The 15864-nt window shown below is 35.6% G+C and overlaps 1 protein-coding gene across 1 annotated transcript in view; it reads left to right on the top strand.

Moving 5' to 3' along the window:
* The window catches only part of DOCK4 (dedicator of cytokinesis 4), a gene marked incomplete at both ends in the record, with an annotated part of 103565 nt that overhangs the window by 28899 nt on the left and 58802 nt on the right, over positions 1-15864 (top strand). The window contains 9 exons of the mRNA XM_009578990.1: positions 2661-2785; positions 4305-4467; positions 6049-6155; positions 6843-6999; positions 12813-12910; positions 13016-13099; positions 13194-13294; positions 14023-14104; positions 15165-15335. Coding sequence (XP_009577285.1) covers positions 2661-2785; positions 4305-4467; positions 6049-6155; positions 6843-6999; positions 12813-12910; positions 13016-13099; positions 13194-13294; positions 14023-14104; positions 15165-15335 — 1088 coding nt within the window. The remainder of the gene's footprint in view (positions 1-2660; positions 2786-4304; positions 4468-6048; positions 6156-6842; positions 7000-12812; positions 12911-13015; positions 13100-13193; positions 13295-14022; positions 14105-15164; positions 15336-15864) is intronic.

Here is a 15864-nt window from a genome sequence, read left to right as displayed (position 1 = left end):
AGTATTTGTGAAAGTACGTCCTACTCCTGTGTCTTTTTTCCCTGTGATTTGATTTCTTCTGGCAATTAAAAAGGTGAAACTCAATGAGTTTGGATTTTTTTAAAAGCCTTAAAATGCAGACACTGTTTTTGAAAGCCTGCTTAACTTCTGTGAAGCTCTAATTACTTCTTTTAGAAATGCTTTATTTTTGCATAGAGTCATAGAATGATTTTGATTGGAAGGTACCTTTAAATAATCATCTTTAAAGATCAGGATCACCATCTCTGTCCCCCATAGGCAGGGACCTCTTTCACTAGATCAGATTGCTCAAACCCACATCCAACCTGATCTTGAATACTTCCAATGATAGGGCATCCACAACTTCTCTGGGCAACCTGTTCCAGTGTCATTTTCATTTAAATCCTGTACAGATTACTGTACAGGAAGAGAGAACTGAGCATGCATATATGCATGTATGGTAATTACCCCCTGGTGCTCTCCCAGCCTCCAGCTATTTTCAGCTCAAGGGATTTCCTGAGCTCTTGTGATCGTCTGTTTCATATCCTTTAGTGGATCTTCCTTTCACGACTTCTCCGTTCTTCCCTTCAACCCTTGTACATTTCTCACATTCACAACATCCTTCGGAAAGATTTCGGTTTGTGTTTGGTTTTTGTTTTGGCGTTGCTTTTGTGGGTTTTTTTTTACAAGTCTTGCTGTCCATTACCTGAATAACCACCACCTTTTGCTTATTTTGAACCTGGTTCCCACCAGGAACCAGAGATTGATTCAATGATTGCACACACTTATTAGTAATTCAGCTCTTTCATCCTTGACTTCACACAAAACTCTTAAGTGAATACCATCTGGTCCTGGTATTTGTTTCTGTTCATTCTGTCTAGCTGTACTCTAGCCTCTGTCCATAGTTGCTTCAGAAGATAATTGATAATAAGGTAATACAATAGCAGGTTTTCCCCTTTTTTATGGGCATGGTTCTTGAGGACTTGGTAATATAGTAGTTTTCTCTTTTACCATTTTTTTTTTTTTCATTTGGCAATGGTTTAGATTGTGCTTTGGAGAAGTTTTTTAGTTATTTTGCATACAGTGATGGAATAACGTTACAAAAATATTAGAAGGCTGTAGCAAGATCATTGTTTCTGACACTTAAAAATCACTGGAGAGTTGCACACAGTAAAATAAATGCAATAAATGTGAAACATGAGAGTATACTGGAAAGTTCAAGCAGGTCAAATTCTGCACATTAAAATTAAGCCGGAAATTGAGATGCACTAATTATTTATCAGTTACATATCTTTTAATTAATTTTACCCACAGTACAAGTATCCATCTCATGTTTGACTTTTAAGTGGTACACCTGTAAATACACAAAACTGTCATACTTGATTTCTTTTCACCAGTGCTCAGTGAAAATCTGCTTTAATAAAAGAGGATATTCCCATTATGCTAAACTTTCATTTCACTAGATGAAAGCATATATTCTCAATTTCTTTTTCTACCAAATCTAGAAATTAGAATTTTAGAAGATGCTCCTAATTATGATGCTGTTCATCCTTCATTTTTCTAGTGTTTCACAAGGAAAGTCCAGTTGCTTCCAAGTAGTTCTAGTAATGTTTGTCCAGAGCTAGATTAGTTTACACTTTTTAGAAATAGATTTAGCATCCTCAAACAGAACAGGGTCTTCCCTACCACTCCACTCCAATCACCGCCAGTACTGCTTCTCCCCCCGCCTCCCCCGCAACTGCCAAACAATCTTTCTTCCTTTCATCAACTATAAACTTTGTGGTTTGTGTCAATTGAAACTAAAATAAAGTTACCATTGATCTCATCCAGAAGATCTGGTTACGGTCTGACAGAGTACTTAGCATGTTGATGTATGAACGTGCAAAGAATTTCAATTTAAACGTGCTACCAGTATTCAATAACTTGTACATACTATGTAATGCGTAGGTAGTGCCTGTATTGGATTTGTAGTTTGAATGTGTTGATCAAGCTTTTAATTTTTCAGAAGCCTTTCCAACAAGCAAAAAATAAGCTAACCAAGCTAACTTTTTGCTAGAAAACTTTGGAACACCCTGTCAATGTAAAATATGTTGAGATCTTTTAGATCAGAAAGACAGATTTGAATGCTAGCAATCTGGGAAGCCTGCCCTTCTAATGGAAAGAACACCAACCTCTTGTTTTTTGCCTCTTCAAAGTAATACATTTTCTTTTGAGATTAAATGTTAAGAAGTTGTAATCAGTTCTTCAAGAACACATTAAACAGAGAAATGTAAAGATTACAAATGAAAAAAAACCACATTAATATTGCCTTAGATTAAAAGAGGAATTAAATGAGGTGAAGCTAGACACCAGCTTTGGTATAGCTGGAGGTGCCACTGTAAAGACCAAAAAGAGCTAACAGATTGGTAAAAGCCGCTAGAATTGGTTTAGTATGGCAGATAATCTGTTGGGCTTTTAAAAAGATGAAGCTTTGTTGGTTTTCTTGGTTTATGAAAAAAATTATTATTATTTAAAATCTGAAAATATTGATAAATTGTGGGTGTGATACTATCCCTTGTTTGGAAGAGAAGATGAAAGTCTACTAAAGTACTAAAAAAAAAAGTAAGCAAGCTGAACTGACTTTTGCACACTTTGTGTTTGGTTTGGTTTGGTTTTTTTAATAGGTGAAATGAGGAATGATTTATATATCACTGTAGAAAGAGGAGAATTTGAGAAAGGAGGGAAAAGTGTGGCCAGAAATGTGGAAGTGACAATGCATGTCGTGGACAGCAGTGGTCAAATTTTAAAGGTATCTTTGTTGTATGTTTTTCCTTGCTGTAATTAATTTTGATACACTTTTTCAGATGGAAATCATCTTTTGTGGCATTGTTTAAAAGAGTACAAAATTGCTTTGGAAAGGTCATGTTTGTCTTTAGATATTCAAAGTATTTCCACTTTGCTTAAAACCTTTATAAAATGCGTGTTTGTTTTGTTTCTGTGATCCATTACATGATTCAGATAAACACCTGTAATTGCCAACCAAATAACTAATGATTCCATTAAAATGCTGGAAAATGTTGAAGGAAGATCAAGTTTTGGAGAATTTTTTATTTCATAATAATTCTTCTCAGTAGGTATGCATTTCTTCATGTTACACAGAATGTGTTTCGATCATTTTCAATTTTTTGTTTGATTTTAATAAATCAGAGGTCCTTGATGCAAAAATCACCACCGTGTATCAATAAAAGGATAAATGTTCCTTTTTTTCTTCAGATTTGATTGAATACTGCTGGTGATAGCTTACAAACTGGCACTGTTTTATATTTTAATTATTAATAGATGACTTTCTTAGATTTTTTTCTGTACTAAAAGATTTCTGTTCACTTTCAACCTTTTCCATACATATTTAACATCTTTTTTTTTCCTTTTCTCCTTTTTTCCTTTTTTTTTTTCCTTTGAAAGTACTTTTTTCACATGTTCTGCGTAATGTTGAGGGCTGTGGGGTAACAAAATGAAGAAAGGCTGACACAAATAGTCTGGTGCAAATTGTGTGCATGTGTGCATATATGTGAAGTGAGATTGTGCATATAAATGCATGACATGCAATGGATGTATGTTTTTGTGTATATAAGTATATATACATATGTGTGTGTATAGATCTCTTTTTAATATATATATACATGTAAAAAAATAAAGGATATTGAGATGCAAAGGTGATCCCTTATAATTGCAGAGAAGAAAAGCTACAGCTTACCTTTCCCACAGCGAATTAATAGGTATCCCCAAGTCAGGACTTAGAAAAATCCATTTGCCTACTTTGCTGTGGAGAGACCATCACGGGTGTTGTGAAGGCGACCAACACCTTGCTTCTTCCTAATCGGGGAATCCAGATTTCTTTCTTTTTTCATGCTGGGACATATCACTGATAACAGCAGGGTTACAGGCTTATTTCAGAGGACTAAAGATCTTGAGCCTGCGCTGTTCTTGTCTCAGTTACATTCTTGTTTGTTGCTTGGGCATAACACTGGATGGACCATGCTGAGTCATGCGACTCCATGTCACATTTGCTGCTTAAGCCTTCCTGATCACCCGGTTCCCCCTATATAATACTTTGATTCTCATTGATGTGGAAGATTCTTGCCATTTTTTCTAATCAGCAAATATTAACAAAGTGCTACTATTTTTGTGCGTTTAAAGATACTGAGCGTTATACCGCATGTGGCATTTGTGATATCAATATAAATATTAAATAGTCTTCCTCGTAAGAACAGTCCTTGATGACATCTTAAGAGTAAACTAATCTCTAATCAATACTTTTTCTTCATTAGGATTTTATCTCATTTGGCTCTGGAGAGCCACCAGCCAGCGAATACCATTCCTTTGTGCTTTATCATAACAATGGTCCCAGATGGGCTGAGCTGCTGAAACTTCCTATTCCTGTGGATAAGTTCAGAGGAGCACACATCCGCTGTGAATTCCGGCACTGTTCCAGTAAGTGCTGTTCACGACTTCTGCTAGTCCTCTCCATTACAGCTGCAAGTCAGCACATGAGTTTCCATAATACCTCAGGAAAAAGACAGCTGCGTGAACTTTCTTTAATGCTTTCATGACCCAGCTTCTCAGGCTTGCAGCTCTACTTGGTGGAACTCAGTGCTTTGGTAAAGCCTAAATACCAGGAGAAACCAGTCTAGTTTTATTAAATAGAAATAGACAACATTGCAGCTGCAAATGTAAACAGAATTTCAGGTAAACTCAAAATGCAGATTTAGAATTTACCTGGGGAATTATCCAAAATTATACCTGTTCCTCCATTCAACCAATGGGAAATGTATCTAGATACATCATGGTCAATTAACATCACTTTTGTATTGCTTTTTTTTTTTTTTCCCACTTACAAAATAAAATTCAAAAATTCTCTAAACATTCTGAACAATTTTAGAGATTATTTTGAGGTAAAAATTGAGGTCTGGGTCCACGCTCTGCACACCAAGGTATGCGAGACAGGTTTCATAGCTATGGCGCTGACTGCTGTCAAGCTTGTAAAGAAAGGTGGATACAATTGTATGTCTTTTAAACTGCTGCTGTTTTTGGCTCTTTTTGGTGATGTAGATATAGCAAGATTTGATTATTTAGATTGCCTTTGTGGAAAGTGGCACACACAATAAGTTATAGTATATTTAGATTTCGGGCACATAAACTTCAAAATGTAAGGAACAGGTAATACAGGAAGAAATTTGCATTGATTTCTTTTTAAGATTTCTTTTATAAGCTATGAAGTAGTAAAGGAAAAACATCAGTGGTATGTTTCAAACAGATGATACATTTTTGCACAATCTTTCCCATGCAGTGCAAGTTGGATATTTTTGTTATGATTGCCTACACCACCTCTACTGTGCTAAACCCGGACTCAAACTCATATATATACATATTTGATGAAAAATTGGTTGATTTGCAAAAGTGTTCAGCGTCTGCAGTCACTGGCTTCAGTAAAATCTGAGCCATCTCAGTGTTTTGTAGTCTGCTTTATATTTAGGTGATAGATGAGTTTTGGAATTTGAGCTTAGGCATCCAAGTTTGAAAAGGTTATCTGCTGTCTAAAATTCATGTAAGGAACAGTGACATCTTCATTCATATCTATAAAGGAAGATGCCATATTTGAAAATAGAAGTGCAGTGTAGCCTGAGGCTGACCTAAAATGGAGACCAGTAGTAGAAGCTACTATAGGGGATAATTGTCACAAAACCCCCACTTTTCTCTTCATGTTGGACTAGTTAGGTGACATTCATTTGGGTTTCCTGGCATTCTGTATATTGCTAAGACTGCATATTTGGTGGCTTCCATTATTTGTTGTTAATAAAAACCGAATCATTCCAGAATACTGCTTTCTGATTTACAGTGAGATAAAATAAACCATTACAAGAGATAATGTGCAAATCTGAAAAGAAATCTAACATAATCTTAGTCTGACTAGCTGCAAATAGCTTCCAGTATACTTTTTAATGTTATATTACATCCATTTATTTTGTCTAAAATGTATAATATTAAGTGCTGCTATTTACGTATGTATTTCAGCGAAAGAAAAGGGTGAGAAGAAGTTGTTTGGTTTTTCTTTCGTGCCTCTGATGCAGGAAAATGGGAGGACTCTGCCAGATGGCACCCATGAACTCATTATACACAAGGTAATTTGAATTAGTAATCATTAGCTGTAATGATTCCTCTGGAACATACTTTAAATGCCCGGAAACAGTAGGTTAAGAAAGTCTGTATTCATTACCAAATGAGTGATAATCTTGTCACAATTAAAATATCCATTGCTGATTGTTTAATATTAAACTTCTTGTTACAAATTGCAATTGGATCTAGATATGTGTTTCAGTGCACTGGTTTTACTAAGTCTTTCTATTATATTACAATGTATTTATAATGGATTTCACAAAGTTAAGTTCAATTAAAACACACAAAGTGAACCCCATTATACCCTCTTAGTGAATTGCTGAAGTTAGAAAATCAAGCAAGCTCATTTATGTAGATCTACTCAATCTTATAATTTTTAGAGATATTTCATTTTTGTGGAATTTTTGTTTCCACATTTAACAGTTATCTCTTCAGTTCAGGGGATTTGATATGCTCACAGATAAATTTTAGATTTTAACACCAAAATTTATAGCTATTCATTTGACATAACCTGTGCAAATTTGTTAGACTTTAATGTCAGATATGCAGCTATGATCCAAAAACAAAGTTGCCACAGGCATAGTGAAAATTTTTCAATTTCTGGCAGAGAAACAGTAATAATTCATATAATTTAGGAATTTGGTCCTTCGTTTTTATGCAGTACAGTTATTTTATCTGGTTTGTTTTCACAGTGTGAAGAAAACACAAACCTTCAGGATTCTGGTCGCTACCTCAAACTCCCCTTTTCAAAGGGAATTTTCCTAGGAAACAACAACCAAGCAGTAAAAACCACTAAAGAGTCCTTCTGGATTACGTCCTTTCTCTGCTCCACTAAACTCACACAAAATGGTAGGATATGTTGATTATTTAAAACATGATGAATTCAAATGAGTGTGATAGCTAGCCTTTTCAGTGCCAAGCAAGCATGGATATACTCAAAAATAGCTCATGTTCTATCCATTTTACAAACTGGTTTTCTTTGTAATTTTTTATATCCAGATGGAAACCAATGCAGCATGATAAACCACTGATTTTAAGTAGTTCAAGAATGCTTTTTAGATTAACATGATATTGGAAACAAATGCAGCTCTCTTGGAATCAACTATCAAAACCTAGCTGCTTTACAAAACTTCTTAATCTGTTTGTTGTAGAGTTTTTATGAAATACTTATTGTAAGCTTTAGGCTGTGGCAGTTTGGTTTTAATTAGGCGCATATTGCTTTTTTGTTGTATCACTTCTCTTCCTTAAAGCCAACAAACGTTTACTACTACTTAAAACAATCTTATACACTGGATATAAGGAGCAGCAGATAGAAATACATGTGTTTGCGGTCTTTACCATTGCTCTGTATAAAATTCTTAAGATCTTGTTTATTTGCCATATTAACTACAGTTTGTAACTGAACAGTTTTCCACAAATTTCTAAATATTGTGTATTATGTATTGGTAATGTGTTTCTGACCATTCTTTGATATCCCCACAGTTTCATATTACTTTTTCTGAGCTGTTTATCACAGTTTTAAGATCTTGCTTAGCTCTCGTGTGTGAATGACTATGTCTTTACCGTTCTTATATGTATGATGATAAAATTGCTAATTGCTTTCAAATTGATTATAGGTGTATAACAACAACTAGAGCAGCTTTTTAAATTGAAATAATCGTCTTAATTTTCACCATTTAGTAGCAAGTGTCCAAAATAGAACTATGTGCAAATAATAAGTGGTCTGTTTCACTATGCACATCCATTCTGTATTCTCACAGCAATTAGCTTCAAAGTAACAAAAGTTAGCCAGTAAAAGATTTTCGCAAAGGTTGCTAGTAGGCAATCAGAGACTAAATTTGCTTCAGTTAAAGGCCTTGATTTAGGAAATCACAAGAATCTACTGGTACTTACACATGCATGAAAGCGCTGCCCGGAACTTAAGTGTCTCAGTGATAAATAGTTGCACTATTGTCTGGGGTTATAATACTAATTTATGTTGACAGTCCAGGAGTTATTTTGTACTTCATGTAAATAGATGTGTGACATAGGGCATAAAATTTCCTTTTTTTTTTAACCATATTCTGAGTAAGAGGGTGTAGAATATCTGAATAATATTGATCCCCTTTTCAGCTCTGAAAGAGTTAACAATTATTTCAGCAGTACTTCAGAGGGTGGAAATATTTTCAATAGACAGGCTCATATTTTCTCCAAGGATCTTCTTTGGGAAGTTCATCTTGGTGAGTTTCCAAATCCCCATTCTTTTAAACAAAAATTTGCCAAAACCTATTGCATGCTCAGAAAATGAACATAGAGCAAAGCATGTGGATATTTGGTCATGTGAGCATTACTTCAGTTATCCCTGAGAGAATGTAGCATATTTATTAAAAAATACAGGAGTAAAAAGATCTGTATATTTACTTTTTCAGTAAACATTTGTATTAGTATTTTTGAAAATTGCTGATTATTTTTTAATCTGTTTTTAAGTTTGGAGATTTTTCTGAAGTTCTCAGAGATCTGCCTGTGTCTACGAACAACAATGTCCAGCCTGGAAATGAATTGAAAATTATGCTATTGGTCTTGCCATGGGGTGGGGAAGGACCCCAGACCCAGACTTGTAAAGGGTGTGACTGAATTAGGCCACAGCTTTACTAGCTTGCTGGGAAATTTTACTCAGCTGTCATTCTCTCATTGATTGTTCCCACATGCCATCAGCTCTCATGCATATTAAAATTATGGGGACTGGGGGAAGGAGGCTGACTCCCAGTTGTTGGGATCCATAACTTCCTTACCCTGGGTACTTTGGAGGGGTTTGCAGGACTATTTCCAAATAATTTGCAGAGACCTTCTAACCAGGGAGTCTGTGCGTTCATCAACATATCTCATAAGAATGCGTCCTTATCTAATCTGTCTGCCAATTAGCCTTGCCTTAGCTTGACTTTTGATCCTGGATTGTTAATCAGTTAATGTTATCAAAAAAGTATACCAGCTTTTATATATTACATTCTTAACTGGATAGTTGTATTTCATTATCCTAAAAAAACCCAAAAGAGCAAGACAGAACATAGTATTTTTCTACTGAGTAGTTATCAATATAGTCTTACTTAGTTTTTGACACATAGGAGGGATCTCTGCCTGCCAGAGACTCAGGATCCATCCAGGAAGTCAGAATATTTTAGCAAGTTGGCATCCACTCATTTCTCAGCACTGATCAGTACATCCCTAGTAAGCAGCTGTTCATCAGCAGAGCAACATGCCACACAGCACATCTATTGCAAGGCAGAGGTGTAATCCATCTATCTGCATTTTAAAAAAGCCAAACTGGTGATTAGTAAAACAAAAGTAACAGGGGGCAGCTTTCCAGAGTGACCCCGGTTTGGAGGGAGTGTTGGAAACCACAGAAGCAGCCTGTTCGAATAGGAATGCAGACTGCCAGTTCTGGAATTTGGCTTTTTACTTTCGAAGCGATTAGTGCTACACCAGGCCAGTTTCTGATGTCTCAGGATTTATAGGAGAGAAATGGAAAGATCATCCCAAACCACTTCCTTATACACATGATTCTAAACCTTTTCTTAAACCTAGTACTTTGGATTTAAATTATGGACTTTGAGAAGGGGAGTGTTTTGTTTCCTAGGAATGGTAGGTCAGGTGTAGCCTATTTTTAGCATACAAATCTGATCATGAATAAGAGAAGGCTTTGGAAATGTTTTTCTTCTTCAGCAAAATTTATCATCAGCATTGACTTCTTCCCTTTTCCAAAAGTATGTTTTCCTAGTGGGCCTATTTTGGGGGACAATTTTATATTCTCATTTTTCTTAATACATGACACATTGCTATCCCTTCCCCTTGTGATTCACATGTCAGATTTTCTATTCATGTCATTTATGCTTGGGCTATTTGCTAATGTTATCTCAGCAATGTCTTTCCTTCTTAGCATTTTCCTTGAAATAAGTGCTTTGAAGTCAGTGTCTGACATTTGCTTTCCCTTTCTATTTTAATCCCCCAACAAATCCCTAATATTGAGTGTCAACTGTCTTCCCACCAAGTTCCTCCAGCAAACCTGTATAGAAATATTTTTCCTGCTATAAACTGACAGCTTTAGCTAGTCTTGCTACTCCTCAACTTAAATTGAGGCTTAAACAGAATAAAGTGTAGAAGTCCATTTAATTATCCAAAAGACAAATGCAGTTCACTGGATTTGTAATGCTTGTTTCTTGAAAATTCCTGACAGAAGGAATAATAAGACATATCATTTGTCCTTGATCTTTGGGATCTGATGCATGTGTGGGACCCTTCAGCACTCTTAGTGCAACTCAAGGATCTCTTTTAATCCGAATCATTCCATACTAGCATAAGGTGAAGCAAAACAAAAAAGAAACATAAAAATGCATTAAAACAATTTGTGCCCACCAAAATCAGTTCAGGCAGCAAAATATTAGTGGAATAGCATGTAGGGTGTTTGCTGTTAGCGCCTCTGGCGAGATTTGAATATAGGTGGAGATTTATTTAATGTTATTAAAGACAGAAATACTACTTTGTTTCTTGTTGTGGGAGAGAAGAGTTTTCCTGGAACAAACTGGGAAAGAAATGACACAAAGATGGGTGTGGCTCAAATGTTACTTGAGTGTGAAAACAGTCAGTGGTAGAAAGCACCCAGTTAGTTGCTGAACCAAAGAGGAACACTTGCTATTAGCTACTTAGTTTTATAAGTACTGAGAACATTTCAGAAGAACTGGATCCTTCTAAGACATTGCTGGAGAGTGATCAACTCACTAGACCAGTGGTTCATCTTAAACTGATGGAAGGATTGGACAGTGATTAAGGTTTTCTGCTTCAAACAACCAGGCTTTGAGAATTTCTGAAAAGCTGGTTAGTGAAACGTGGAAGTAGTAATCGTGAATGTAAAGGAGCTTTGGGATTTATTTAATTCAACGGTTCAAAAATAGGTGGAACTTTGTGCTCTGAATACAACTTGAAAGGAGCACTGCAGACATGAGCGAGTGAGTCACGGGCAGAAAATGTGAGGATTAAACAGAGAACCTGCAACAGAAGGGAGAAAAATAACAGCAACGTGTCAGAGTTCAGCAAGGGTCAGGATCAAGTGAAAACTGCTGAAAAGCCAAGCCAAGTTTTCAAAACTCTGTTTTAGGATATTGGATGGTTCAGGACATGAAATTCCCAATCTCATAGCAAGGTGTTTTTTTTAGTACATATCTGAAGCTGAAAGCAATAACACATGACCTAAGAGTAATAAATATAGTACCTACATTTCAGACAGGTGGAAGAGCAGATATGTTAACTGGGCCATCACCCTCTGATGAATTTTATGCAAATATTTACAAGAAATCATGGATGAAAAAATGGACATGTAGCTAAATGGAATGTGCTGTAAGATGAATTTATCAAAGACATATCATGCCAGAATAAACTTCTTAATCTTTCTTTTCGAAGTTTTTTTCATTATTATTCTTCAGAGGAAACGTAGCAGATCTAAACCATCTGGACTTCAATAATGCACCACATGGGAAATTAGAAAAGATACAGATTAGAATAAGAATTTTAAAACTGGTAAATAAGGGCTAAAAGAGAACTAGCAGGTTGCACTGTAAAGGAAGGAATTTCTTTCCTGAGTGGAAGGAAAATACTACTAGAGCTGAAGAATTAGGCCTGGGATTGATCTCTTGTTTGGAGGGGTGGAAGGGGATGGGGATGGGAGCAGCTTCACTAAAACTTGAGACACTAGAGAGTCTCTTAATGAAATTTGCTGCTAACATGTAGTTGAAAGGGCTCATCAGTTGAGAGGGACAAAATCAAAATCTGATACAGGCAAAACAAGGTAACTTTGATTTAAACAATTAATAAGAAAGAGTAGAAATTAGATCAAATCTGATGGTACAAAAGGCAGGATCATGCCCTAATGGAGACTCTTGGGGATTCTGCTCTAGTCAGGGAGCTGAACAGTATTAAACAGGAGAAAGACTATTTGTGTCACCAATATGATGTATCTAAAAAAAACCCCAAATTCTAGAACATATATGTCAGGTGCTTACAGCAGACGTATGAGCTTGCTAATGATATAGAAAACAGTGATGTAATCTCATCTGTAATGTAGTTACCATTTTGGTCAAGAAAGCTGAAGGAGAATTAATTAAAATTGGAGGAAGTGCAAAGACACTCAGTTATGTTTTAGCTCAGAAGAGTTTATTTTCCAGAAGAGATTATGTTGCTTATTAATAAAGCAGGATCTTAGAAGCATTGTGTTTGTTCTCTAAAAAGACATAGGAAGATGAATATTTTAAATACATACAAACTAGTAATTAGGAGACTATTTCTAGCTGTCAAATGACAGCTCTGGAAGGCATCCTTCAATGGGGCAAGAGACAGCAAAATAATTCCTTTTCTTAAGATGGTAGTTGACAAATATCTGAACAAGATTGCATTATATATTTGCAACAGGAGACCAATTTTAGTGACCCAGTACCATGTTCTTATGTTTCTATTGGTGGAGCAATTATGGGATGGAATGAAAATTTGTTGTTGGGCAGATCATATTATAGCAAATCTTGAGATGTTTTCTTTTGTTTTAATGAAGCCAAGTTTTGCTGAGTGGACTGTAATAGTAGAATTTAAAATCTGCAATGCTGCTTTGCTTCCAGCTTTAATCTTGCATTTTGTTTTTGCAGGAGATATGCTTGACCTTCTGAAATGGAGAACCCACCCAGACAAAATTGCAGGTTGCCTCTCAAAACTAAAAGAAATTGATGGTTCAGAAATAGTGAAGGTATATACCATTCTATCCTTTGAGATAATATGAGGGAAATAATATATTTGTGTGTCACAAAAATACCCATTTAATAACACACTGTCTCTTACTCTCTCCTATCAGTTTCTTCAAGATACACTAGACACTTTATTTGGGATTTTAGATGAAAACTCTCAAAAATATGGATCAAAAGTATTTGATTGTTTGGTAAGTGTCATTTTGTGTTGATGCTTAAGACTATTTAAAAACTAAGTAAGAAAAAAAAAAAAAGCTTTTTTTTTCCTTTTTCTCTCACATTTAGGTTCACATAATAAATTTGCTGCAGGACAGCAAGTTTCACCACTTTAAGCCAGTAATGGACACTTACATTGAAAGTCATTTTGCAGGAGCACTTGCATACAGGTGAAGTCTGTACTTTTTCTATTTGATTTGAATACTGACAGTTATTAGTAAACTAAGCAGAATCAATCATTAGGTTAAATTAAACGGTATCATTAGAAATAAAATGCAATGCTTATGTGAACGCCCAGATTTAGGCCATTAAAAAAGAGTAAAACAGCTTTAAGTTACCTGAAAAGTTACTTGCTAATGCTCTGACATTGGCTTCATTTTTAAATCTTTTTCTTCGGTGGATTTTTTAATTTGAATTACTTTAAAAAACATAGGAGCCTTAACATCATCCACCTGCAACTGTGTCACTGTCTGTGTAGAGCAGTGCACTAATAAGCATCATTTATTCTGCTATACTCTCTGTATTTATTTGCCACCTAGACTTCCATTAAAACCAATGCAGTTTAATGAGACTGCAAACCGATGCATGGAATAGCAGGGATAGTCCATGATGGCAAGGACTCTTCTGGCTTAAGTGAGCTTATGTATCCCTGTCAAAATCATTCTACTGCATATGTAATGCTGGTGGTATTTCCTGTTCGTTAGAGATCTACTAGGTGGCTTTCAGCAGACTGAAAACTAAGTCTAATATTGGGCCTCTAGTGATTAGCGAAATCTAGTCACATATTTTTCCTTTTTGTCAGTGTTTCTCATATGACAGATACTGGTTTGCATTTTAAATGCAAAGTTAACCCTTGTCCCACTTCTGTGTTATAATACTTTCTGATGTGGTATTCTAGAGATCTTATAAAAGTACTGAAGTGGCATATTGATCGAGTCACTGAAGTGGAGCTGCATGAGCACATACAGGAAGTACTAAAGGTAATAAAAATCGTCGAAGGCAATTATATATTTGAATGATGTATTCATACAGTACAAACAGGTTTAACTTGGGAAATGAAGTAGAGTATGTATAAATGATGGAATGGTAGTACTAATTCTAGGGAGTTGCAGACCCTTTCAGTGCAGTCAGTTTATTCATCGTTCTCTTTCGTCAGTAAGTTGATCAATGGAGCTTACTACCACTAGACTCTGGAGCTCTATGTTCTGTACTGAATGAGGATATACATGAGTAAGAGTTAGATCTCAGAAATCAAATGTAGATTGCATTGGTGGTATTAACGTCTGTTGCATAACTGAGTCTAAATGGCAGACATGCATGCTGACTTAATGGTTCCAACCTGACACCGGGGAATTCTACTAAAAATGGTGGTTTTGGTTGCTCTTGTTGTCCTGTTTTGTACCATCAACAAAGCACAGCGTGGAGTCAGACTGAGTTGTACAACAAAATAATCCCATTTGGGACAGGTGTTACAGTCTGGAAATAAAATATCAACATGGTACGCTTCTGTGCTTTTCTATGCTGCTGTTAACTTAGGTGTCTTGCTAATAAGAAAGGGCTGTATTTTTAATTTATGTTCCAACAGTTTTGCAACTTAGTGTAACCTTTTTTTTTTTTTTTATTATGTGGTTAACAGTTGACAGGGAAACAACTTTTAACAGGCAGAGAAATTCTAAGAACAGCTCAAAAGTTTGAGCCTATTCTTATATTGGCCTTGTATGTTTATGCAGTATGTGTTTTTGTAGCCAAAGATGTGCAAGGGATGGGGGGGCAGTGTTGAGATTTTGCAGTTTTCCATTTGCTAAAAAACCAAGTGTTCCCTGGTTTGTAGAGATTATGAAAGGCAAGGGAAGACCATTTCTGAGTTTGTGCTTTTGAAATGTTGTTAGTGTTTCAATAGAAAGATTTGCCAGTATTAAATAACATGGTGTCCTGTTTCAGACACTTGTCATTATTTGTATTATATAATTTTTGTGTGTGTTCTATTTAAAGATCAGCTGGTTCATTTTTATGAGCTATCTCTGATTTTGACATTTGTAGGCACAGGAATATATCTTTAAATATATAGTCCAGTCTCGAAGGTTATTCTCTATTGCCACTGGTGGACAAAATGAGGAGGAATTTCGCTGCTGTATTCAAGAGCTGCTTATGTCAGTACGCTTCTTCCTTTCCCAAGAGAGCAAAGGAGCTAGTGCTTTATCTCAACTACAAGTAAGTTTTCAAGCATGCCTTGCTTATTGCCACTTTCCATGTCCAGTATAGAAGATGTATGCGTGTCCTTACCTATATTCCCAGGAAAGAAGATGTGTTTTTGCTAGAGCAAAATGGCATTTTCAGCTCATCCTCATACCTTTTGTCCTATAGTGTGAAATTTTCATATCAGCAGCTTCTAAATATGCTTGGCAAAGATAATCCTAAATCTAATATTTAATTTTGAATTATAATTATATTGCTGGATTCAAATAAAGTAATTTCTCTGTTTTGGGCATTTTACAGCTTAGTTTAACCACATTGGAACTGAAGAATTTGAGCCATACAAAAGACTTATCAGAGTTTTCATGCTTTATAGAAATTTTTTAAGTCTTGCTTAACTGTATCTTTTAATACGCAGCTGGTAGCTTTATTTCAATTGAGACTACTAAAATTGACTAGTGATAAAGCACAGAGGCAAACGACACAGGAGACAGCTCTCTACATTAAGTGCTATAGATTTACCAACTTCTACAGCTTATAGATATAC

This window comes from Fulmarus glacialis, unplaced genomic scaffold (genome assembly GCF_000690835.1).
Source record: "Fulmarus glacialis isolate BGI_N327 unplaced genomic scaffold, ASM69083v1 scaffold30955, whole genome shotgun sequence".
NCBI classification, from domain to species: domain Eukaryota; kingdom Metazoa; phylum Chordata; class Aves; order Procellariiformes; family Procellariidae; genus Fulmarus; species Fulmarus glacialis.
Note: the sequence above shows the minus strand (reverse complement) of the source record. Positions and strands in the feature narration are given on the sequence as shown.